Raw genomic sequence first — 27,814 nt, forward strand, 5'->3', positions numbered from 1 at the left:
TTGTAGGAAAATGAAATGTTTATATAGTTTTCTTCATTTCAGTCACAACATTGTTAATGTATTAAAATGACAAAGATACAAAATTATTCATCGATGTGTACATTTGTATCTTGCTTATCAGTGGAACCTGTACAGTACATTTTTTCATTAATAAAACCTTCAGATGATGTATAAAACTGTAAACACAAAACAGAACAAACAAAAAGGACATCTTAAATCAAACAGTGTGAAAACTTGGAATCTGGCCTACTTCTGTTTTCACAAGGTTTTAACAGGAGTTTAACAGGAATTCAGATGCAAATCCCGTGGAACTGTTTTTGTTGATTGTAGTCTTACATTCATTATATTTGTTTTGCGGGAGAACAGCTCTAAACGCTGCTCTAGAGAACCTAAACAACTGTAGTTTCTGACCAGTATAGTCAGTGTTCGTGTAACAAGCTGTTTCTGTTGAACTTCTGCTGAAAGAGAATGCCTTATTAAGGCATCTATAAGTATTTATGAGCTGTCATATTCATAACGTAGCATAAATAAATCTTATTACTCTTACTTATACACCCATTGGCTGTTCCTTAGTTTTGTTGTGGACAGGGTTTTAGTTATAATGCTAAGAAATGCTGAAATGATGTAATGTAATATACATGGAGGAGACATCACATTAACACATAAATGCAGTGATGGCTGGTGATTAAACTACAAACACTGTGTGATTCCATCCACAACATAAATAGCAAGTCTAAAGTATCTGCATTCTGAGTCGTGGTTTTATATCACTGTCTATAATCAACCGTTCCTCCTCTATCCCGTGGCCGATTTATATCCAGTGAAGTACAGTGGTAGGGTGCGGTTGAGTAATTGTAAAAATACTGATATAATGTAAGTAAAAATATAAGATTACCATCCAGTGCCCTTAAGCGAAACCTGGTCAACTGATCATCTCCTCACGCATATAGAGTAAAATACTTTGATTGAAAATAGAAATCAGTAAGCCAGTGATTCAGGTAGAGCTCTTGCTGGTGATCACTTCAGAGGCGCCTCAGAACGTCAGACAGCTACTCTCATGCAAACTATTATCTTGCCTTGAGGAATCAGAACAAGAGCCTCACAGTTAAAGGTACCAAAGGACCGTAAAATCGTAACTTCACACAAAGTCACACACAACCGACCAACACCAAATTAAAAATTAAACTTTAACAAAAGCCCTGAATCTCAAACTTTAGTATTCCTCAATGCACCAAGTACGCTATACCCATGCAAAACTACACAGACAACTTCAGTTAGTCTAAAGTCATTTTAAGTGAATCTCGAAAGCTACCAAAACATACAATTCATTTATAACAAAGATACATCTGATCTGCGTCTGTCAGAGAGCTAATACAGAATATACATTTTCAGATTCCAAACAGGTGTCGGACAGCACATCACACCATCCTTAAAAAAACAAACAAATAAAAAATAAAAACTGTTTGACATTTAACTTAATTAGGTATCACTAATTAACAGCAACACAGTCTATATATTTCTCCAAAATAAGATGAAATGTTAAAAATAAAAATCCCAGCTAGATAACACAACGCTAAACAATATAGCTTTTCAAGTATGAGAACATTCTGACAAACGCACTGGTGAAAAATTACATTCACATTCCAACCCAAAATAAAAATAAGAAAATAAAAAAAAAAACATAACTCATAAGTTTAGTATTATTAGTGGTACTGAATTATTTGAACAACATTGTTTATTATTACTGATAATAATACAGATCCAGAACAAATCATGAATAAACAAACAAACAAACAAACAAATAAATAAATACAAAAATAAGAGAAAACCTGAGAATTAGCAAATAGTGCTGTGTAAATGTGACCAGTGTATAATGTAAAAAAAGACTAAATACAGAATAAGCATAAATCACTGGGCATCATAAATACCCTCCCCAACACAAGCATACTCTCCTGCATTTAACAATGTAATATTAACTACAGTTCTTTACACTAAACTTAAACATTCAGTTTCACACACAAAAACACATACAGGTAAATTATTAATGACCACAAGATCTGATTTACTCTAAATGAGCCAAAGCTGATGAGAGAACTTGTAAAGTTTTTCTTCACTAGTGGGACCCTAGACCCTTGAAGTGCTGTGCAACATCAGTTTGTACTTCCAAAATGGTTCCAAATAAACTAATGAACCTCTTTGGGTATTTAATCTTTTGGCAAAAAGTTTTCTTTCTTATGTATCCACAATTTTCCTTAATGGGTGTTTGGGCAATATGGCCGAAATATAATTTCAGTCAATACAATATAATTCTGATATCAAACTGAACAATAAACATCAGTCAGAATCAGAAATGTGTTTGGAAATCATATCACCATTGTTAAAAAAAATTATAATGGTGATATATATTGGCTTTTATAGGGGACAGCTTTGGAAAGGGCTAGGCTAACACATACATTCACACATCAAATTACCATGTGCTTTTTGGGTTTATTCTAATAATAGCTTTTTTAGACACTGTGTGTACAATGTATTTCTCAAAATGCTAAATTGTAAAATATAAAGGTAACACAATGGAATATCTATATTAGATGAAAACATTAATTCTTCTTCAGCTCTAATAGATTTTACACATTCCACTCTAAACATCTTTATGCTCTGAAGTTACAATCTACAAACCTGATAGAAATGGGAACCTCATGTCAATTTCTAAAAACCAATGAGAAAAATTTTAATCAAGCACAATATACATAATTTAAGCTGCTTTAAACTTTCACAAAAGTAAGTGTGAGACAATCTCCTTAATATATGAAAAACAGAATAAAACTGCATTTTTTGTGTAGATTAAGTATCTGCCGTGAACGCAAGGGGGAATCACCTTGTTGTGCCACTATTATTTGTTATTGCTCCACAAGAGCAAATGTACTTTTTTATTTACTGAATAATATACTTTTGGTTGCCACTAAAAACACTTGAATTACATGTAGTCTAGCTATCTGATAGCCCTTAAAGAACCATAACATGGTCAGTTATTGTTTTTATATCATAACTTTGTGTCACTGTGTGCTAAAATTATGGATTGTGAGTTTTATCTTAAATTAAAACAAAACAAACTGAAAATAATAATAGTCAGCATATCATTTGCTCTCTAAAAAACACTGCTATTACCGGATCTAGGCATGTCCACAGTTCAACATGCTGGGTTGAGCAAAAATAGTTGGACAGTAGTGACATTAAAACAGTGATGTCACTATGCCCCTAAAAAGCTGAACAAACAGTACATAAATAGAGCTTCACGGTACATCATAAATATAGGATATTGAATGTACAATAAGGTTACCATCTTTTTTTATTGTAGCACTGGCAAAATATAGATTTTACCAGAAAAACTAAACAAATATATAATATTTTTATACATCATACATAATACATTTTGTACAGTGTTTGCATTTTTAATGTTATCATTTATATGCAGAGTAAGACGTGGTGAGACATTCTTGAACTTGAACGCAACTGGTGTCAAAACCAGAATAGAGTATGTGATCATATTGCATTGTTTGGATACCAAAAAATATGTTATTGTGCTTTTATAGAAAACCCAGTTACAACCAACAAGGTGAAGCCCCCATAATGCAACACAGCCCATCTGAGAAATTGATACAAACTGAAGGGCAACATCTACGATATTATAATCCATACGTGAGATTCAGAGGGTAGTTTCCAAAACTTTGGTTTATAACTGGCTACTTATATATAGCTGTCTGACTCTAACAGTAACATTCATATAAATCCTCAAAGCCTTTAGCAGTTACATTCTCAAGCACAAATGTGAGGACTGTTACTGTAATATTATAAACCCATTCAAATACATTCTGACACATAATAAACACATAATGACAGTGAAAACAACACACTGATACTTGTTTTTATCAAAAACAAAAAAAAAACAACAAAGTAAACTCAAACTCATTAAATAATCCAAATAAAAATATAAATCCATTTATTATCTGTACAACCTGTCAAATGAAACATCGTCTCAGAACAGTGTAGAAGGAGAAGTTTAGAGGTAATACAATGTGTGAGTGTTCTCTGAAACTCTGTGAACATTTGTAGACATGTACATAAATTTAACAGAATATAGAAATAATAACAGAATAAGAAATACCGAAAAACTAAACCAACTAAACTCAAGCAAATGGATTAAAACCTATTTACACCTGACCAATCCATCAGTCGTGAGTATCAGGATAATATCTGGATAAGTGTAAACACATACATGATGCATTTAAAACAGACAGAAATCTGATAGAAATCAAATCACTTGAACCCCTTCAGGAGGTATCTGAGATAAAGTTGGAATACATGTTATAGCAGTGTAAACGCATTACCTTGAACAATCAGAATCTCTCCCAGTCAACAGAAACACCGGTCACTGTCACACAATGAGAGAATCATACTTCAGTGTAACCGGAGACGACGCATTTTACAGCCAAGTAAAAATTTTACTGCCATTTTACTGTGCAATGTGGCTAAAATCACACAAAGTGGCCAGGTGTAAATAAACCATCATAAAACTGATGTTATATTAATTTCCCTAACGATTAACAAAACAGTCCTGTCTACACTATTTTCCAACTATTGTGCTTATGTTAATGCTAAACTGCTCGCTAGGGATTAGGAGGCAGTTTTCAATTTTTTCATTCAATGGGAAATCTCTATTTAAAATGCTGTGAAAGGCTAAGACTGAGACTGGAAAACCAACCCTTTGTCAACCTAACAGACAGTGGAATTTACGCTTAGAAAGATAATGGGTGTAACAATTGACACAATATACATACTGTATGTTTAATGCTAATTATATATCTGTAGTATTTATAGATTGCATAGATTTGAGTTGTGTGTTTGCATTAAAGTAGAACTGCGTCCTAATCTTTGATGTTTATGGATTGGAAACAGGTTTTATTGTTGGTTTTGCAATAGTATATTTCCTCTTTACACGTGCAGATATATGTTAACATTTGACAAAACCAATTAATCACCACAATATATGTAAAAATATGTATTATCTCATGCGTGCCTGTTCTCTAAAGGTTTTTTAGGCCATTTTTTGTAAGGGTCACATCTGAATAAGAACTCTGGGATGAGCTCATTTTGTTTCAATTCAATTCTCCTTTATTAAGATAATTTCTCAACCTACACTGCAAAAAGTTTTTTTTTTGTTTGATAAGTTTGTTGAACGAAAAGCAAAGAAATGAATGAAAAAGAGTATTCTGTATTCTGACTGCTACACTGTAGCATTACGGTGGTTCCAGAGACATTCTGTACATAAACAACAATCTCGTGTCCATGTTCATGATCATCGTCAATATCAATGCAATCTCCAACAAATGAGGAAAACACTAAGTGAATAAAAAGGTCATATTTCTATACATAACTGTAACTCTGTACTACACTATTTACAAATCATTGCTGTTCATGTTGCTGTTTTTTTTTTTTTGTTTACAATGAACAATCGTAGATAAGATAATGTACAGTAAGGCTTTACAGGATGTTGTATTTACATATTTATAAAGTCTAATATACAAAGGAGGTTCAGCTTTAGCACCTTGAGGATTTTGTTCCCAAATGTTCACCAGTAGAGCAATACTGGACATCTCAAGTAGAAATATGTTGTTACTCAGCGTATCTGGAGTAATAATGCAAGTAGGTGAATCTGCAATGCCACTGATATCTAGTATTGCTGTACCTTCAACCTGTAACACTTTGAGAACAGTTATGGTGGGTTGTGCAAAGGCTGTGCAGCCTCATCTTCTAAGCTCCCCCTCCACCAATCCACTATAACACTGGAATGTATACTCAACCGTATGCTGCAATGGTATGATACACATGAACAGTAGTCCTATACTGCATTGGCACCTGAAAATAACATCAAACAAACAATACAAACAGAAACAAACAAACATAAAAAAACAGATTATGTACAATACTGGCATTGTTGTTTGCTGAAATGGTTGCCTTGGCGGTATTAAGCACCGACAATATAAAAGGCACCACAGAGTAAAATAATGAACGGTGTATTATTAAAAGACATGAAACATTTCTGGGATTTCTGCATGAGGGACGTAGAATTCTACATACACTGTTATCAAAATCAAGCAGCTGCTTGCAGGCGAATGATTAAGCCCCACAGCTTGCACAGCACTGTACAGCTGAACGAACTTATCAGTGCTTTTCAATGCATTTTCGCATCTGCCATTTTACACCACATTGTCAAGGAAGCCCAGAACATGCAGAATCAGTGAAAATATAAAAATAAAAATTCATAGAAAGGAATGCCTGAGTACACAAAATAATGGTGAATACAAAACTCAGAGCTTTCTTTAAACAGTCTTATTCGAACGCGGTCGTAATCCTCATTGCCACATTGGAAGCTGGAGAGGATATTGCACGTGTCTTAATTAACCAACTGCAATTATCAATTATTTTTTATTAGAACACCAACAATTAAACCAATTAAATCAATCAAACTGGCATTGTGCGCTATAAAATGGTAAGAACTTGAGGAGGTTTTGGTGATGAAGGGAAAACTGATCACAGTGTATTGTAGCACCTAGTGGAGGGTAGATGCTCCAAAGGACAAATCTAGCAGCTAACAGATTTTTGGCAAAACAAGACGCTGTCTTAAAAAAAAAAACTACATTTTAGGATAACATGGGATGTTCTCCAGCAAACAACAGTGAACCAGAATACAGTGGATGCAGAATACATTAAGTGAAATGGTAAGACCTCATTTCAGTATAATATTAAGCTGAGCTTCGGCATTTAATACAAATTCCGAGGTACTTGATTGTAAATGCATGCACTTGTAACTTATGTCACATTTGAAAAGAACCCAAGAAGATTTTGCAGTGAAGGAAAATCTACAACAAGAGTATCTGCACCAGAATACACCTGAGCCATACATTAATATAAGGGAAGGGCTAGCAGCAACCAGGGAAGGAGCCTGGAGGTTCAGCTTGTACGAGTTCCCATTACCATATCACACCCGGTTCAAATCCATCCACCTATTAAACTATTAAAAATAAAGATGCGTCATATGGTTTCTTGAGCTATGCCACAGAATAACTGCTTTCAGTTCCATGAGGAATGTTGCTTATAATTGAGATCTGTGAGTATAAAGAACCTTCATCTGATAAAAAAAGGTTTACTGATGGTTCAGAGTAGGCTCCAGAAAAAGCAGGTACGAATGTTGATGGATGTATGGATGGTGCTTCAATAGTAGGGGTTCCCAAACCTTTTGCAAATTTTTAAATCTTACATAAGTACAGCACAACAATTAATGTAACCCATAAAAATTAATGAAACACAAGTGCGAAACTGTGAATTTGTAAATGCTTGAATTGCCTCCAATTTGCATCTTTCAGTCTGGAAGACCAAGTTTCTAACCATTTATCCGTGATGGGTAAAGTTAATATAATAAGACAAAACAGTTTCATTCAGACTTAAACTTATGCTAAAATTAATGTAACTTGATTGCTAATCTATCTAAAATCTAAAACACTAAGGAAAAATTACATTTTTGGCCAATGGTTTCAAGCCATACCCCTGTGGCACACTGGGGAGTCGCTGCCCACTAGTTGAAAACCATTGTTCTATGGCATTGTTCAACAAATCATTTGAAGCATCATTTATTTCCAAGAGTGTAACTGTCCATCCAGTAACTCAGCACCCTCACTGGTAATGTAAAACCCTCATAAGCTGTTCATCAAGCTCCTTTCCAACCCTGGCAAGAACCCTTCACCTCATTGGACGCACCTGCATGGCCTCTGGTTGTTAGGATCTTAGCAGGCACAATGGAGTCAAAGACAGCAGTGATCTCCTAAATATGGTGCACCAAGCCAGCCCTGAAGAGTGTTTCAGTTGATAGGTCAGCGAGTGTATGATCTGAACTATCATTATGTCCTTCTTTTCTAAAATGAATATAAGGATGGTCTGAGAGCAAGTGAAAGACAATTCATAATCTTACCAAGCCCTGTGTACTTGTATAGTTTACCTAAAGGTAGAGTTACTTTAAAAATGTAGCACCAATTATCCAATTAACTGCCTAGCCAATTAAAAAGACTAGCACTGCAAGCACCTATCTGTGATTAGAAGTCTTTTCTTTTTTTTTTAACAGGTGGCTGGGTGCACCAGTGGCAGAGAGAATTACAGTAGATTACAGTAGAGGATGTGATTTGGCTTTGTATAGTTCTGCTGATGGCAGCAAGCCCTGTGTGCCGTGGGAAGGCGTCCTCTTCTCAGAGCCAGTCAGGAAAGTCCTGCGGTGAAGCACTGCCGTGGTCTTTCACTCTGCGGAAAACCAATCAGGTATATTCAGGCAAAGATTACGTCTAACTCCATCAGCTTTTTGTTATACCTTGGATAAAAGCAAAGGTTGAAAAAAAAATCCTACAGTGAAAAAAATATATATATACTGTATATGCACCATGATTCCATATTGCCATATGGAATCAGCGACTAACTTTTGCACCTCATGAGTTTATACGTTTATTACTTGGAATTCTGGTTTAAATGTCCAAATAGGGAAGAGAAAAGATGGCGATAAAAACAATGTAAATGCATCCATAGGGAGATGTTCAGATGTTTATACAAATCTAGGAACAATGGAGGAGAACTACGTGACCATTCTCACAACACTGCCTTTAGAAGGGCTTTCGTGTGCTTTTATATTATCAAAACATCGCAAAAATATGGACAAACAGCCCAACAGGAGAAATTACAGATTACAATGCTTTGAAGTATCCTATCCTATTTGAACCGGCCACAATAAAAGTACCTGCAATGCTGCACCTCAGAGCATCATTCAAAGCCTTACTGTTCAACACTCACTATACAATGTAATCACAATGTAGATATATGTATATAGATATTATATGGCATAAGTATAAGATATTATAATACAGACATACTGTGCAAAATGGGCTTCATTAGCTTTAAATATAAGCTGTGCTATAGTGAGTCAATGAGGTATTCTCTATTCTCTTTCACGAGAAAACACGAGAAATCTTTTCGTGTGTCGTTTCTTAAACATTTCTATTTAAGGTAGCTTTAAGGCAATCAGCCAATGAATGCCGTAATCAGACTGAATGGTTGTCAGCTTTTGTTTGGCCTGTAGAGGTCAGTGTAAGTCTATGCTAAACTCAAAACTTTAGGTCTATTGGTCCTTCAGAACATAGACAAGCCATTTCATAACTAGAACAGGTATGGAGGAAGACGACTAAAGGTGATCCGAGGTACATTGCAAAAAAGATTGAAAATAATAATAATAATAATAATGATAATAATCAAAAGGCAGTGCTGACATGGTTGTTCTACCTCCATTTTTCCAGTGTAATGGTTTCTTTTTAGTTAGCTGTAAACACTATGAGGGGAAGTCTATATATATTTTTCTTTAACGGACTATCAAAAAAAGGTTTATGTACAAATAAATACATATAGTTTGTAAACAAAACAAAACATATACATATAACAATTTTGATCAAGTTTTGTTCTTCACATTTTGAAAAGTATTCATTGACATTAATTACACATATAAAAAACAACTTTTTTGCCAAAATGTGGCAAAGTATTTTTTGCCAAAAAAAAAAACAAAAGTTTAAGAAAAACAAAGGAAGAATGGATTGTGTGTGGATAAAGAGAAGGACAGAGAAATGAGGAGATGGAAGAGAGAACGTGTCGTCACAGGGAGGACTCGTACTGCAGGAGCTCGTAGAGCAGCGGTCCGTCCCTGTACCTGATTCCTACAGCCGCGGGGGTGATGAACTGCAGGATGTTTATAGTCCTTCTCAGGCGCCTGTCCACAAAGTGGGCGTCCCAGGCTGGGTAGCGTTTTCTGGGCATGTCGATCTTGATGAGAGGCCCTTCTGACCGGTAGCGGCCCGATGGCGTGGTGGGCTCGGGAGAGCGCACCTGAAACACGGGAAGGCAGGTTTCTCCCGCAGAGTCATCCTGCTCGTCGTAAAACCCTGTGGAGATCCTGGTGGGTGTTGGCTGTGACGCTCGGGGACCAGGAGTAGGGGCCATGGGCTCGGCCTCTGGGGGTAAGGGGAGGCCCCATAGGAGCTCGGCACAGCAGGAGCTGGCCAGTACCCTTAACCTAGGACCCATGGGGTGAAGGACTCCATAGTAGATGCCCATGAAGACCACCCCTGAGGCAAAACTTAGGTAGACTCCACAGAGCACCGGTACCGCATACGAGTCTGTTGTGGCCGGGTCTCTGTATGCGTACCACAGGCAGGTGAGCACCGTATTCTCAGCCAGCACCACAAAGTAATAGATCATCATGCGGTAGCGAGTCCTGCCTTCCTTCACATTAAACCAGCAGAAGATGTAGACAATGCCAACCACCATGTTAAACAGCACCTCTTCCCATTTGGACATGCAGAAATCTGTACCTCCGTGCACAATCCAGAAGGCCATGGCACACCAGTGCATCACCACGAAAATGCCGAAGTAGATGTGGAAGATGGAAGCGAAGAGAGCAAAGGAGAGCACCCGTGAAGAAATAGTGAAGAGCCTCCAAAAGATGTGGATAAGAGCACCTCGATAGCTCATGCTCTTCTTGTCATCTCTGGAGTCTCTCAGGAGCTTATGGTAGGAGGCTAACACCCAGGACAAGGACAGCAGTGATGCTAATAAGGACATGCCTAAAATGAAAAAAAAAAAGGTAAAAACGCACTGGTTATGTACTGGAAGCTACTTTTTATCCTAGTTTGCTGATAAGTATGCCAGGCTCATATCACTGAGACAAACAGCTAATAAACAGCAGTTAATATATTTGGTTGTGTACTACTTACACTGCAACGTCTCGGCCCGGTTCTTCTGGATCATTATGCAGAGTTGTAGCACCAGTTGAGGGGCGCTCTCCAAGAAGGTCTCCAGCAGCCGAAGCATGTTGACGTCAGCATACTCGTACATCATGGCCCAATAGAAACGCCGCCTGTGTTCTGTCTGACGCCGGCTCTGGATGCCCAGGTACATAGTTCGGATGTACCTGTTTGGAAACAAGAACATTAGCCAAAAAGCCAAAAAAAAAAAAATCTAATTTATTATTTATTACTTGGTCAAAGTTTTATTTATAACCAGGCCTAGTGGCCATGATCTTAGCTTTTAGCTCACTAATATAGACATGTTCATTTACATCATTGCTTAACAACTCGCTTCGGAGTACTCCCAGGACAAAGACAGGGGCATTCCATTCAATAAAAATATGTAAAATATTTGAAATTTCCTTTCTGATTCCTTCCCAGAATGTTTAAATCTTGTTTTAAAATATGTGTATGGTCTCCAATTTGTCTGAAATAGTGGTTTTATATGGACACTGGAATTATGCCAAATACACCTCTTCTTTCATTTCAATATTTTTTTGCTTGAGACCTAAATAGAGTATAATATTAGAAAAGCATAGAGAATTATACCAGCGTCTGTTCAGTAGAACAGTATCACGAGAACTGAATAAGCTCTTTATTTACAGTATTACAAAGAGGCAAAACTGACAACAAAAACCTCTGCATTTTTTCCATTTTAGGGATAGACATTAATGACGCCTTGATAAGTGCAATTCTACATATTGTAGTTAAAATAAGTAAGATCAGTAATGGATAATGCAGTTGCTTTGGCATGTCTATGTTTAGGTGATATTGTGAAAAAAATCTCCATGTTATTAAAATTAATGAGTTTTGATTCTTTTAATTGTTACATAACAACTGAAAAAAATATGGTTTTATTCTCTTTTTTTATTTGTAAATAGTAACAACACCATTAAGAGCTATCAAAGATACCGAATATGCAAACTATTGTTTCTTTTACACTTATTTTCAAGAAGATCAAAAAGTTATAAGCACATTTTTTTTATGTTTAGCTGTTTTTTTAGAATGGCAAGCAACTCCCTTCAACATTACTCCCTTCAACAAGCAAATTTTATACTAGACAGGGTGCTAAAATAACCTCCATATATTTTTATCTCCTATCTTCTTAATGTCCTCACAACTCAACCAGGCCACGGTTCAGTTCTCTTCCAGTTCCCAATGAAACTGAGGAAATCGATGTTCTACAGTCATGTTGGGAGCTGGAGCAGAAGAACGTGGGTGGACTGTTGGACACTAAGCTGTCATGCATATGACTGTATCCTATAGAACGACTGAGGCAGAGCTGTAATTGGTCTGAAAATTCACACTGCAGACGAACCAGATCATGGTTCAATAGATCCAGAGCAAATTTGGTAATTTTGGCCTTGACTATTTTGGACCAAACTTAGCAGTCCCAAAGTCTGGAGCAAACAAGAAGGGACTAAAACCCCCCTTTAGGCTTTAAAAAGATATTTCACTGAATTTAATTTCCTGAGTAATGCACTAAAACGTGTACTGGGGAGCCGTTCTATTAATAACTACTCGTTTTTTCTTTTTCTTTTTACTCCTGGTAGTGGTTATAAAAATCAAGGGCAGCTTCTGTGAGCTAGCAGTTGCTCACCACTCCAGCGAGTACTCGAAAGCAATGACAAAAGAAAACCTTCAGAGGACAGAGAGATGAGTGAGATGGAAGGGATTTCTCAGAACTACAGAGTGTACAGAGACAGCTGAGTACTGTAACAGTACTGTAATAGATCTGATCGGGGTGAGGGCAGCTGAACTGAACCAATCTACCTCTTCTCCTCTTTATTCAGTGGACTACAAAGCGACTACACAGGATCTCTGAAGGAGTCATGTGACAGCTGGCATGAAGATGTTAGCAGCAGATACAGCAAGTTGTGAGGTGGGCCTGTAATGATCTCATCAGTTAGCCTTTAAGCATTAGGTTTCTATGACCTAGGGGTGGGTCTATAGCCCTAAAATAGTTTCATAATATTACAGTATATTTTGCATGACAATATATTGGTCATACATTGGCAATATGTCACCCCTAAAAAACATACATTTCCAGAATGTAACATGGCAACAAATGAATTGTTTAATATCTGTTTTGTTAAGATGAGTTTACATTAACAAGTCTCACACTTTTTTATTATAATGTAACAAATGATGTAACAAAATAAATAAGGTAACATAAAAAAACAATGTAACATAAAAAGAAATCTACCAAACTGTCCAAAAATACCCTTAAAGGTTCAAAGTAAATGGCAATAGAAATACAACAAAAACTAATTTATAAACTAATACCACAAAATTGATTTAAATAATTAAAATAATTGTAGAAATTATACAATACTATATGGCATAACTCTACCATGACACTGTTGGCAGTTAAAGGAGAACTCTGGTGTAAAACTGACTTGGATCTCTACATCTCTGGATCTCTACATCTTAAAGTAAAGTCATGATCAGTACAGTAATGGTGACGCCCGGAGATGTAGCTAATACTATGGATTATAAACAGTGTTTTTTAATAAGCTTCTTGTGCACCTTTTTTTAAGTTATTAATGTCTTGTTTTAAATGTCAGGGCTCTCCAGATTCTACTAATGAGGTGTGGAGTTACTTTGAGCCTGGATAACGGTGTAAAAAGCAATTTATCTGCAAGGGCAATGATATGCCCCATATCATCCATTTTAAGGCATGTCTGTAGAAACTGCAAAACAATACTGGATCTCGGAAAGCTGCAGGAGAACAGAGGTGTGTCATTCAACAATGGCTAGTTCTCTTTATCAAGTTTTACTACACTAAAGTCAATTTTAAACCAGACTTCATCTTTAATGTTTTTTTCCTTTCTTGAACCACTTTGGGTAGATAATATCTGCTGAATGCCATGAACCCCACAAGACCAGCCTGATGTCCAGGAGATGTTCTGACCATCTCATAATAACTATTTTTATTTTGGCGGTTTGTTAGAGTGCATCAGGTCTTTATGCTTACTCAGTTTTCATGCTTTTAACACATCACCTTAAACACCTGAAACTGACTGTTCACTCGCTGCCTAAGGTATTTCACTTCACCCGTCAAGCTCATTTCCATACTGCAATATAGTATATCTACACATAAAACCAGAAGAGTAAAAAGGAAAGAGCAAGGGTTAAGGCTTCCTCCCAGAGAGAGCAAGGCTAATCAGAAGCTGCACAATGCAATTTTAAGGCCCTGTGCCTTTCCCCTCTCTCCTCTCATGCTTATACGCTTTTAAGTATTCCGCTCACGCCACAGAACTCGTCCATATGCACCTCTCTAAATCAGTCTTTCATCTCCATCAGCATAAGTTGGCCCAACTCAACAGGAGCACTCCAGTAGTTTTTTTTACCCACTTCACCCCAGTCTCCAGTCCTCATTCATAAAGCTCTTAATACAATTACATAAAGCCACAATTCATGCTGCATTAAAAGTGTCTCTTGTTGAAATGCAGCAATGCTGTGGTATATAGATGGTATATAGATTACATTGGTAGCACAAGAACAATAGGACATTTATTTAAGATGCAGAATGTGGTGAAATATGATACAGAAAAATAAGCCCCATTGTCACAGCAGCAAAAAAGCACTGAGGAAATTAAACACATTTCACAGCTGGGATGTGAGGCAGAAACAGCCTAGATCAGCTCTTTAAAAAAATACTCTGACACACACAGGAAGTGGGAATCAGAAATCAGCAGCGAAGAATTCATCAACATTCACACTAGGGCTGAGAAGATACTCTGATCTTAGTCTTATCTGAAATCATAATATTGCCATTTGTATTTTCTTAATCATACAAATCACAGAGAGATGGAGGAGGTAGTGAGTGGATTTCATCCATATCCCAGCTAAAAACTATAACTCTGGACCCAACAGTAGTGACGCTGTGTTTATATTGCTAAAAAAAATATTTTACAGCAGGAAGTAGAGGAGGCCAAACCATGTTCCATTCAGAGTTATTAAAATGTTTTTATATATGTTGTAAGGCACATCACTACTAGAGTGTAACAGTACACCAAAGTTTACTTTACTTTACTAACAAGGTTTCACAGTGTGTTCTACCTAGTGTCTTGTATTTCCCCTTTAGGTAGTCAGTACAGTCTGCACTGTGTTAAGCAGTCAAATGTAGCAGTAAACACACCCTCTCACATAGGTCACATTTTTAGGGCTGTTTTTTTAAAACATGCTCAGTTGGTTACAGTTGGCTACAAATGAAAATTATTTCTTAAAAAAGTAAGTAGGCATAGGCAAGAGTTTCACTGTTTTTTACTTTTACCAGACATGGATATGCCTTAGAGTTTTTCAGAGGTCAGAGGTTTTGCATGCGCTTTATGAATATCGTCGTTGACCAATGAAAAACACTTATCTCCAAAACAGCATCTTTACAGGAGAGAAAAAAAAAACCTTGGTAGTCAATATAAAAAAGGTTTATTTCAGGTCATTTTGAAGTATTTCCATTGGTCCATTCATCAAGAAATTTTGGCACAGTGTAGGGGAGTGTTCTGCTCAAATTATGTAGTAAAAATCAACAAAAATGCAGATAAGTGTTTTTCATAGGACAGCGACAGTATATACTCGAGAAGAGAGCCTTTCTCTCCTTCTCCTTCTTTTTCAAAATGCGATAGGGGAAAAAACTCTGTGTCGCCTGTGTGCACGTTTGTGTTCACTCTTGGGCCACTCTTTCTAGATTTCGGGAGATTTTATCTGACTTGCGGGCATCAGGGAGCCGCTATTGATATGCAGAAGACTCCAGCAACTTCCGGGAGACGTGCAATACGTTCATTATTCTTTCCACATAAGCTATAGCATATTCCCCACATGACTGCAGGCATCAAACTGCATACTACTGAATACTGATACCATTGCAGCCATAACTCACACCTAACTTAGTCATCAAACAGCTCTGCCAAGATCAGCGCAGGGAACATTAGCAGGCGCCTTTAATTAAGCTTGGCAGTAAGTTCAGTGAGTCACTCTGCTTACTGATGACAAATTAGCACCGACGATGTACATGAAATTTGACCGCCCCCACAAACCCACACACTCACACACGGTGCGTCCACTCTGGCAGGGAATGGGTCAACGTCCATCATCCGTACCTGCATCAATGATGGAACATGTCAGATTCAGAATCCACGCCACATGCTGAGAAGTTTAGTGTGTATTTTAGTTTTTCATGGTATTAAAAAAAAAATTATCTTCACATTTGTTCTGTACAGGGGTGGGCAATATGGTATAATGTTGTATCTCCATATTCAAAGAAAAAAATTGAATGATATGTATTGTAATATTTTGACTAATAGATAAAATTCATTAATAAGAGCAGATTTAAAAAAACTACATTTCAAATACCATCCCATACTCAGTACAGTAATTTAAATCCAAAACATACTGGACTTTATCCAGTTAAGCAAAACTAATTACACTGTTTAAAATAAAAAGAGCAGTTGGTCAATGTTTTTTAAGCACTAACAAAATCCACAATATGCATAGAAAAGTATCGAATAAAGAATAGAATATAGGATAGAATATTGTCATATGTCCCAGCTCTTGTTCTGTATATTCATTTTTAAATGGAAATTTCATGTTTTACCACTAAAAAGGCAAACTAAAATGACAGGTAATAACAGATTAATCAATTTGATATCAAAATTCCAACATCAATGTTTTTGCATTTGAAAACCAAAGCAGTGTGCTGAACGCTCAACTTACGCACACATCATTAGGCAAACAACTACTTTAGGCTTCTGGCAATCCAATGGACAAGTCTGAGTTTAGAGGTTGCTATGAGAACAGTACTTGTCTGACTGCATTGTGCCTGGTATTAAGTTTGGTGAGGGTATTATGGTGTGGGGATGGGCTCTGCCCTTTAGTTGGGCTTCCAGTAAAAGGAACTTTTAAGGAACTCTTGTTTTCACACTTGTACAGTAGCTCGTTTCTCAATATGCTTAAAAGAAATCAACATATATGACATGATACGATACGATTTAACATACAATATTTTACAGACACAGTAAACTGCACTAAATTGTGCCGTTTTAAATGGGGAAATAAAGTAATCATGCTGCTCCTTTAATCACAATGTTTCTATGACATAATATGCACAACACTGTATTCTGTAGAGTAATTTTCACACAAATGACCCGTATACTTTTTTTTGGAAATTAAGTAGTACAAATTAACTACACTGATGGCAAAATCTTTAGCAGTAATGATTTTATGACATTTCTTATGTTTGAAACTCCTGATTTAACCTGTTTATCACTAATGTCCAGAAACTTCCAGCTTGTGTGAATCCACAATTTAAGTTTCACTCAAAATTCAAACTGCTGATTGAAAAGGACTAGAAGCAAAGCGCTCTGTGCTCCCACATACACTAAGCTCCAAAGTAGGAACACAGTCAAATAAAATTAGAGGGATTTTCCTCTGTTTATGTGGTATGGAGTAAAAGCGAATGTGACATCTCGGATGAAAGACATGCACGACTGTGAAATCCCACAAGGGGTTCCTGAGTTTTCCCACAAAAGCTTCCTGGGGAGAACTATCAAACAGGCTCTTTTCTCTGTTTCACATCACTGAACAAACATGCGGGAAGAGGAAACGCCTGACTGGGGAAAATACGCCTCAGCATTATGCAGACATGGGACTAAAGTGACACGCTGAAGTCTTTGATAAAATGAAGACATTCCGCATCTGTTTAATCATTTCATCTTGATGTAAAACACATTTTAAGAACAAGTGAAGCGGAGTAACACATCAGGGCAAATTATTTATCATAGACATGTTTCACGCTGTCTTTATCTGAGAAGATTCCACTATAAAATCTACTGTATTAAAGAAAAATGGGAAAAAAACTGTCAGAAGGTGTGGATAAATTAAGATATAGACTTACGAAAAGCTTGCCTCATGTTCCGCAGGCCACTCTGTCCCTTTGCCCTCTGCTCTGTGAATGACTGTACCCCCCTATCCCAAACCCAAGAGCTTCTCTCTAGGGGTACCAGTCCATCAGGGCAACTAAAGCAAAGCAAAAAGAAAAACCATGGATTCATGAAATGAGAATGGGGTGAGGGAAGAAACGCATACAGCAAATCCAAATAATGACAAAATTATAGGATAAAGGTAATTAAATGAAAATGGGTAAAATGAGAGTACATGCAAAATGATATAAAATCAGGTTTTAAGACATTATTGCACTTGTTTTCAGGTTTAATAAGATATGTGGATGTAGACCAGAGTCCTCCAATTGCAGTCCTGAAGCCCTATATTACACTCCGCCAACAGCCTATTTTCACGACTTGTGCCTGCGTCGTTTAAATAGCAACAAACGTATATACAAATATACAAATATATCTAAGCAGTCAGGCGTGGTGGTCTGGAAGTGAGGTGTGTTCAGCTAAATTTCTGCCATATTGCTATCTTGGTAACAGATAACACAAGCGCACCACTGGTGTAATAGAACCTAGAAAAGCATTAACTGTTGACCTGGTTGACTTTGTGAATTAGAGGTGTGCCAAAAAATCGATTCACATAAGAATCTTGATTCTCATTTACTACGATTCAGAATCGATTTAAAATGTCCCAAAATCGATTCTGAGGGGCGGGTTTTGGACTGATTTTGGGCTGGGTATTTTTGTTGGACCTGGCAACCCGCTTGTCCCTTCAAACCGAGGTCTTCCAGACCCACACAGAGCGTAGTAGGTGTTTGAGAATCACCGGTAAGATGGCAGAACAAGCACTATATTACCTTAGATTAACGTGTAGTTTTAATGTTTTATGGCAGAATGCTTCATAACAAGCATAAAAAAGATCGCTAGTAGTTAGTTTCAGTAACTGTTAGCTAGCTAACAAGCTAACTTTCCAGTTCCACCTTAAATAACGCTACAGGTGGCAGCAGGCTGCAGCATTTAAGGCGGAACGGAAAAATAAAATAAGCTAATCAGAGCTAATTTCAGCTCCTCATCACAGAGGAATTAAGGAATGGACAATATGAATTAATTTCTCCACCTCCTGCCCCCTTTCTGAAGAAATACAACGACCTTAAATTAACTAGTTAATCAGCAGCTGCTCCTGAACTTTAGCGCTCCACTGCTATCATCACATCAGCCCAGCAGCGTCACCTACACACCACCGCTAGTAGCCTGGTAATAAAGCAGTGTTATTTATTATTTATTTATTGTTCATTAACGTCATTGTGATATCCCAGTGATTCCTCTGTCACTGAGGACCCACATTCCTGCACATTTTATTGTTTTTGTAACACATTACTTGCTCCAGGACCAGTGTATATTATGGAGGGTTTTTTTTTTCAAAAAGATTCATAAGCCAGAAGCAGAAATTTTTATAATTCAAATCGTTTTGAATCAAAAATCGATTTTGAATCGAATCGTGGCCCCCAAAATCGGAATCGAATCGAATCGTGAGATAGTAATCGATTCCCACCCCTATTGTGAATCTTTAGGGGGTAAAACATGCACATCAGTTTCTGCTGGACACATCCAGGCATACCTGCTATAGCTGGGGCATTAAAAAATAGCAGTCCACCAGACCGAACCTGACTCTTAAAAAAATGGCAAATGACATGCTGATTGATTTATTTAATGTTCCCTCCAAAACACACCCATGATTAATTAAGAGAATTACAGGGCATACTTTTCCAGTCGTTGCGATAGCAAAGACACACTGACACACCCTAAATAAAACTGCCTATAAAATGCTAAAATAAGGCCCCTAACTATGCAGAAGCTTTTTGGGGTTCATTTCAGACATAAAGAACTGTATTTTAGCAGAGTTTGGTGATTTCCCCTTTTCATACACATCTGATTCATCTCAGCAGTTAATTACCAGGTTTATCTGAACAGGGAAATCATCAAACTGTGCTGGACTGCAGAGCCTGCAGGAGTGGAACTGATGACCCCTGATCTGAAATGACAGTGTTCCAGATTAGTGAACGCAGTGGAGGAAGCTAATGAAGAGTGTTTATAGAGAAGCAGCACAGGCCTCAAGCCTGAGTGGACAGAACACTCTCTTGCATTCAGAACCAAAACACTCAGCCATTAATATTGATTCCCCAAGTGCTGTCAGATAGTAGCAGCAATGAATCATCAACTGGACTAATCGGAAAAATGAACGGGGCAGGACTGCAATTTGTTTGCTTGATTGTTTGTTTTGTTCAGAATCTAAAATATCATGTGTTCATTGCGACCAATATATTCCCTGTGTTGTCTTTTGTTGCATTTTCCAACATTGACTATATGCAAAAAGTATTGGGACATCTACTCAGTGATTATTTCTTTAGACATCAAGGGTTTTAAATAGAAAGTGATTAGATTTGGGAGCATTGCAGTGCGAATTTGATTGTATTCAATGACAAAAAAAGCCTCCCCAACTTATCCCGAAATTGTTGGATGGAGCACCATCATTCCTGAGAACACAATTCCACCCTTCACAGCTCACTGATGGGAGACTTATACCCCTCTTACATAAGGCACATTGCCAACATGTTTATCTGGTCCAGCAAATCCTGTTCTAATACTTCTGATGCTAATACAGACTAGACAGACTGTGTAAGTGTATGGTTTTGCTCATCTGTGTCAGCAATGGGTGCAACTTCTTCATTAAAAGGGTTGTTGGGGCTCTGAGTGGTTCAGCAGACAAAAGTACTGCCACTATGATCAGGAGATCGTTGGTTCGAATCCCGGTCATGCTGCCTGCCATCAGTAGCTGGAGTCCGAGAGAGCACAAGTCTCAATGATCTCTCTGAGTGATGTCAGTCAGCATAAGGTGTCTGTGAGCTGATATATGTAGCCAAGTTGCTGTGCTTTCCTCAGAGTGTGCTGGCTACTTAATAGCGCAACATCCACAGGCATGTGCTAGTCTTAACCCTCCTGGTGTTGGGGCATTGCTAGTGCTAGGCAGTGCAGATAAATGGGTGAGATAATTGGCATAGCTAAATTGGGGAGAAAAGCAGGATAAATAAAAAAAAAAGCAGTTGTACATATAGACATATAGGGTCAGTTTTCCAGACAGTGATTAAAGCTAATCTTAGACTACACAGCATTTTGAATGGAGATTTTTAATTAAAAGAAAAATATGGTCTACACCTAGGTCTGGGAAACCATGTGTATTTGCACTGCACACAAGTGCCAGAAGCTGCATTCTCCATTCACCATTATGTTTCGGTGCAAAGCCCTGGTTGATGAAGAGGTTAACAGACTCAGGGGAATCTGACTTGCTGAGGTGTGAAACACTGCTTTGTAGCTTGTGCTCAGTCAATGTTTCAAGACTGTCTCAAGGTGATTTTATTTGTGGTGTCCAGTCAATACAATCATTCTACTGAATCCTGCTCCCACCTGAATGTACTGGATTCAACTGGGATTCTTTAGGGCAAAGATAAATGCAGTCTTCAAACTGTGAGCCTGGGAACAGTGCCTATGAGTGGGGGAGGAGTAGAAATGTAGACGAGGGATAGTGATGTGATGGCTATAAAGTGAGCTCAATGTTACAGTCAGGCGTGTGTGTAGCAGCAGCTGTGCATGGTCCCGAGGGCTTCTCACACTGCGGTTGAGTGGAGATCGTAAAAAGTGTGTGCTGGGGAGTGCGAGGTGTTACTGCAGGGGCTTGAGGTTAGAACGAGTGCTTCAAAACACATAGTGGGAAATTCAGGTCAGTGTGTCAAGACCATGATGTGGGCTCGAATCGGCACTTATCGCTGGTCACAGGTGGTACATAAAAACCCAATACCGAAGAAAGTGCTTTTGGAAGACCAGGCCTTGTGTCTATTTTGAGGACACTATAACAGCCTCCCCACTATTTTCACGATTCCTGCCTGAGATTCAATTCCACAACTTCACATTTGCATGGGGATACTTATAATGTACTATATTTGTTTATGCTGCAATATTAACAACAGAATATTTAGGAATTAAAAAATTTGCAGCTTTCCCTAAATGTGGCTCCACTTCAGCCACTAAAACGTAAAAAGGTTCAAAATATCCAGAGAACCTTTTTTTTACAACGATAAACAGTTCAACTGAGCTTAAATCTGTAGCATATACTTCTGAATTATCTTGTGAACTATTTGTTTAAAACATGCTTTTGTGAAAAGTCTATGGAATTGAGGTGAGAGAGCAACGCCTTTTCACCCAAAAAAAGGCACGACCAGTCATGCTTTCTCTGGCACTGGCTGCTAATGACCACACAACTGACCCGGGATTTTTTCTCCCAATCCGCATCTTAGTAGATCTGAGGCAGAATTGCTTATTTTTATTTTAAACTCTGTTCTGTGATATAATTTTTAGTGTTATTAACAGTGAAATACAGTGCGCTACATTTGTGGGTACTTTAGCTTTTAAACTCTGTTAAAGGTTTGTAAGCTACCACATCGATTTGAGTTTCCATTCGTTCAGAATGCAGCTTTTTTTTACTGCCATATTCCCTATTAAATTTAGTTGAAGCTTTACTATTAATGCAGTCATAAATGCTGAGGGAGAAGAAAGCTACTCTTTAAGGCTGCATTCTGGATCGATTCCAGCTAAAATACAAAAAAAAAAAAAACAGATTAAACCTAACTAGCTACAGTGACAAAACGCAGAGATTAGCAATAGGGTCACTGGGGATTTTAATGGCAACCAAACTGAGTCAAGCTGGGGACTTGCACTTTAAACACCCTAATCAAGCCTCATCATTGTTGGCTTTGCCAAGGGCAGCATATGTGCATATCCAGTGAGCCTAAGTGAGGCCGGCAGGGAGGGAACAAATGTTCTGGCCCAGCCTGCCAACCGTGTGCTCGCTGTGTGCATGATAGGACTACTGTGGAGCAGCAGACAGACAGGATATCTGTCTTTACATCTACTCTGAAGATAAGAGATAAGTACCTTAGAGGTGCCATCTTTTAGCTGTGTTTAGCTAGTAAGTAGACTGTCAAGCATAGACAGAACATAGTCTATGAACAAGAATCAGTAGTTCTGGTACTGCAGGGAGTTGAAATTCTACATGCATGGTCCTAATGTTTAGATTCTCCTGAATACATTGTCTGCATCTGGTTTTTAGGGTGTTTTCACATCAGCACTTTTTAAATCACATTCTGGCTTGTAATCATACATGGCGTAATTTATTTGGGCGAGTGTTAATACAGTAATTTAACTTACACATGGACCACTGACACCCTTGAGAGACTGCTGTATTATTCTGCTTCCAAATAAACATTAGGGTGGTGAGAAGATGAATTGGCCTTGATCCAACCCAACTATCCAGTGTACCCCACAAGCCTGAAATAAACAGCTCCCAAAATCAGTTTAACCTGATCCACTGTCCAGATAATTACTAAAGCCATGAACAAATGCTATCTCTGCTGTTGATGCATTAAATTAAATAACATGTTAAATAACCCAAAAACATGCATCATTCCAGAACACAGGATCTTCTTTCTGTATTTACTTTCTTGCTTCAGTTATGGATAGGTCTGAGTGAAAATAAACCAATCCAATAGAAAAGCACTACAAAATTACAAACACATTGACTAAATCGGACAAAAGCACAAAAACTGTGGGAACTTTGAGTAGGGAGGGAGATGAACACTGCTAGCTGGTAGAGTTTCAGGGCTAAGACTGATTTGTCTTGCCACTTCAATTTCACTTTTATTGTTTTACAGCAAACTAGTGCTCTTAAATAAAACATACAACCAATATATTTAGCAGCAACTGGCACACAGGGGCTTTAAAAAGAACATGTGATCAATTACCTTTCCACTCAAAGAGCCTGATAAAGCAAAATCCAGCTAAGATTTCATTTCGAAAAGAGAAATCAGATGCCTTTTAATCCTGTTGCTCTACCTTGACCCTTGAAGACGTACCATCATGAAGAATTCAGCTTCACCTAAGGACACCCCACAGTAAAATTTTAACTGTAAAACAGTTGCTCTTACGAGTGGCCTATGTCTAAAGGACTATGTTACGAAATTCATACTAATGTGAAGAATATAAAAAAGTATGTCTAAAGAAACTGATAATCTGTAGTATCTGAGAAGGGACATCTTTTAAAGATTAACTGTCTCATAACCTATGTTTCTCTGTGTGGCAGTGTAAACACACTACCTCAAGAGAGTAACATGGTTACAGTCCTCAGAAATATTTGTGGGGCTGTCTCTTTTTAAACAAAATCTTGTGTCACCACCATTACAACACAGCCAAAGAAGGACAGGGCTGTAGTGTCAAAAGAAAATAAAAAAGTCTAGTGATGATGCTGAAGATGAGACTGGTTTGATGAGGAAATTGAATTTGGGTTAATTTTACCTACTGTGTGACTTAAACCCTTATCTGACTGGAAGTGTGAGATCGTGTCTAACTGGTATCAAATTATTACTCATTCAAATGTTTTTAAATAACATTTTTTCAGAATTAATGCTGTCACAAGCCTTAATGGAGTTATTAACCTTTTTTTACACATTCATCCTCAAAACTGGATTTCCATGCTGATGAGCTTCATCATCTTGATTACTCAATGCACACTGATGCTCTACAACAGGGATGTCAAACTCATTTTGGCCGAGGGCCACATTGGCATATTGGCTGTCCTCCGAGGGCCAGATGTAACTTATAAATATAAGAAAATGTAACCAAATGTAATATATGTAAATGAATGTAATTACTCCTTAATGTTAAATAACTCTCAATATATTATTTATTCAATCAAATATTACAGTTGCATGGAAAAAATGTTTGCTTGTTGCTCTATTAACATAAATCCTGTTATGAAATCCAAAAACTCCATCAATCAAGAACCAAACTATACAAGTGAATAGAAATGACATAAAATACAAGTTATATTAACTTTGATCAAAACGTTTGATACTGAAAAGAGGCTTAACAAATATAAAATCAAAAATTGTGAGCTGTGACAGATTTAGCATTTCCTCATCCAACCACTAGTGGGAGCTGCAGCAGCACAAGCCCACAGTCTTTACTGAGTCAGAGCTACAGCCCAGCCACGGGCTACAGGACTCAGCTGAGCCAGTCTGGAGCGTTTTTAAAAATTTAAGTTCTTCTGTGTATGAAATAAAATAACCCCACTAACCGGATAATACAGCTCTCTACAGTTCATATTTCAGCCCAAGCAGCTAACAGCAGCAGTTTAGAGCAGCCATCCCGGAGTCACTGCTCGGATTACATTATAAACAGGTCAGTTAGCGCGCTGCTAACCTCAGGATGTTTATAACTACGGAGTTTAGAACACACCACGGCTGCAAGGTTAGACTGTTGAAGGATACTGAAGACTATTAATGGCTATTGGAGGTTATTGAAAGGGTTATTGGGGGCAGAAATCAGTAAAGGCTGGTTAGATAAGTGATTCACCTCCTCGTCCTTTGCTGAGGTGAAACTGCGACTAGCGATGTCACAGTGATGTTTATTAACCTCATTAAAACAGATTTTATCAGCTATTGTCTTATAAATATTTACACATAATTTATATCTCTTCTAAAAAGCGTTTATTTTGGTCAGTAACACAAAATGCATACCGGTCTTTCGCCTTGAAGCACAGCCGTCCGTCTGCATCAACTTTTCTTTTTCTGGATATTATGGGATAAACATGTCTCAATTCCACCCGCGAAGTTACACCTTCCCTCCGGCAGGGTTTCCACATCAATGACTACACTGCCGTAGTGGCAGTAAGCCGTAACTTTGCGGGTAATACAATCGACAAGCATTGTGGGAAATGTATTTTTTGGTCAAAGAACGCTTCTGACCTATTTATTATAGACACTAAGATTTTACAAGCTCTCGCGGGCCACATAAAAAGACGTGGCGGGCCACATTTGGCCCGCGGGCCTTGTGTTTGACACATGTGCTCTACAAGAACCTGGTAAAATACAAGACTATTGCATTGCTCCTAAAGAAGCTTGAGAGTCCCAAATGCCCAACATTCAGTAATGCTCTTCAATATATAATCCATCTGACCTTGAAGAAGCTTTAGTGCCTTAATTTGAGGTTATGAAGCTTATGAAGCTCATTTTGAAAGAGCTGTACACTGTGAAACAATGCCTAGTCGATTTGGTCTGCTTTCACTATAGTGACACAACCTCTCCCCCTCCTCCACCTCGTGTAGAGGTCATTTAAGTAAATTTATTTCCAGCTCCATTGATTTAGCTATCTAACGGTTACTGTTATGCTTTGTTTCCACCTGAAACAACTGGCAGGCGTCGAGTATGATGGGTCCAGCTACAAAATGTCCGAAAACAACAAACCCCCCCTCGTCCTCCTTAATCGAGTATTTCATATTTGGCTAAGCTCTTCTCCAGTAGCCTCAAGCTAACGCGCAGGACTTGCTAAGATATTTCAGCTAAAGGTCCTTTAAAAAGCAGAAAAACGCAGAAATGTGAGGAAATATGAGTGTTTTTAGAAACGGCTACAGCGAGAATCCAGCTGCTGAAGAACGTGTGTGAGGGTTGATACGGGGAGCCATGCTGGACGAGTCCATGCAGCAGAGCAGAGCAGAGGAGCTGAAACGCGCCAACAACAAACACAACGACCTTCCTCCACCGCGTTCAAAAGCGCTTAGAAAAAAAATAGCTAAGAGCTAAGAGAGAACAAACTGCAGAAACTGCATGGCAAATAAAAGGGGACCGAGGCTATACAAACGGACATGGGTACTGTTCAACATGCAGCATGTACTGTATTTGTATGTAAGGACAAATTAGCTTTGAATAAACGCTGAATTTAGGGATTTTGGGGTGTTGTTTTAAATCAAGTTCAGGTCTCAGTATCAGTCAGTGTTCCAGGCAGGGCTGCAGTGCTCCATTGCACAGGACTCAAGTTGATAATAGGTGGGCATGCATGATTTCAGCACTGGTCAGCAGCCCTGCTCTCCTGGAAATGATGGAGACCCTGCAGGCTGGGCGGCTTTAGCTGTGGACAAACCACCAGACAGATTCACTCCCGAAGTGATGCATGAAACATGTGAAACCTGCTACAGGACAGCCGATTGCTTTTCCTCAAGGAGGTTTCAGCTGCTACTACTGCTGCTTCTGACCACTCTTAGCTATCTGGCCTCAATCTGCAATCATATAATCATGCAAAGTGTGTGGAATGTGCTAAATTCTACAGTATAACAGCTGAAAGGGAAAGAAAGCTTTTGCTGAAAGATTAATAACTAGAGTGATGAGAGTGTGTGTGTATTATGTGCATTGCACGCTGACATGGGACCAGCATCCTCCAGCATCACCCAGCATCACCCATCCATCCATTCCCTGCAGCCAGCCTTACCTCCACACTTGCCCCAGCTGCAGAAGGTGCACCGCAGCCTGCCAGACCCACACGGCGACGTGGCACCAGCGGTCCCGGCCGTGCACGCCCGCCCGCCGGCTGAGCCCCTCCACCGCCCCGAGCCCTTCACCCGTGTAGTCCTGCACGAACCACCTGAAGCTGAGGATTTGCACGAGCACCGAGGGCACGAGCACGAAGAACAGCGTGAGCCCGCACCACAGGTAGTCCCGGCGCGAGTAGTAGTCGACGGCCAGCCACACGTCCGTGCCCACGTCGCCAAAAAAGACCAGCAGGGCCAGCACGATCCACAGGCAGTCCAGCCACAGGCGCTCCTCCCCGGGCCGCGGGCGCGCGCCTCTCCTCCGCCTGCCGCGCGCCGAGAGGCACGCGCTCCGGCAGCCCCAGTAGCACGACGAGGAGTTGCAGCAGTGGCACATGTGTATGGCCGCGCTGTCCGCGGGCTCCTCGTCCTCCCCGCCGGACCCCGCCGCGTCGTCCTGCTCGCGCAGCTGGGCGAAACCGGCGACGACCCCCACGCCATCGGATTTCGCTGCCATCTTGGGCTCTCAGGCGCTTCGTCCCCCCCACCCCTTCCCACACACACTCGCCAGCCCCCCCGCTCCGCCTGCA

General features: G+C 38.8%; 1 protein-coding gene across 1 annotated transcript; it reads right to left on the minus strand.

Moving 5' to 3' along the window:
* On the minus strand, positions 1–27,753 carry xkr6a (XK, Kell blood group complex subunit-related family, member 6a). Its single transcript, XM_007252038.4, has 3 exons — positions 27,185–27,753; positions 10,854–11,050; positions 1–10,703 (listed from the first exon to the last, which is right to left on the minus strand). The coding sequence occupies exons 1-3, from the start codon at positions 27,739–27,741 to the stop codon at positions 9,736–9,738; spliced, it is 1,722 nt and encodes a 573-aa protein (XP_007252100.2). The 5' UTR covers positions 27,742–27,753; the 3' UTR covers positions 1–9,735.
* Between the last annotated feature and the right edge of the window lie 61 nt (positions 27,754–27,814).

This window comes from Astyanax mexicanus, chromosome 14 (genome assembly GCF_023375975.1).
Source record: "Astyanax mexicanus isolate ESR-SI-001 chromosome 14, AstMex3_surface, whole genome shotgun sequence".
NCBI lineage: Eukaryota > Metazoa > Chordata > Actinopteri > Characiformes > Acestrorhamphidae > Astyanax > Astyanax mexicanus.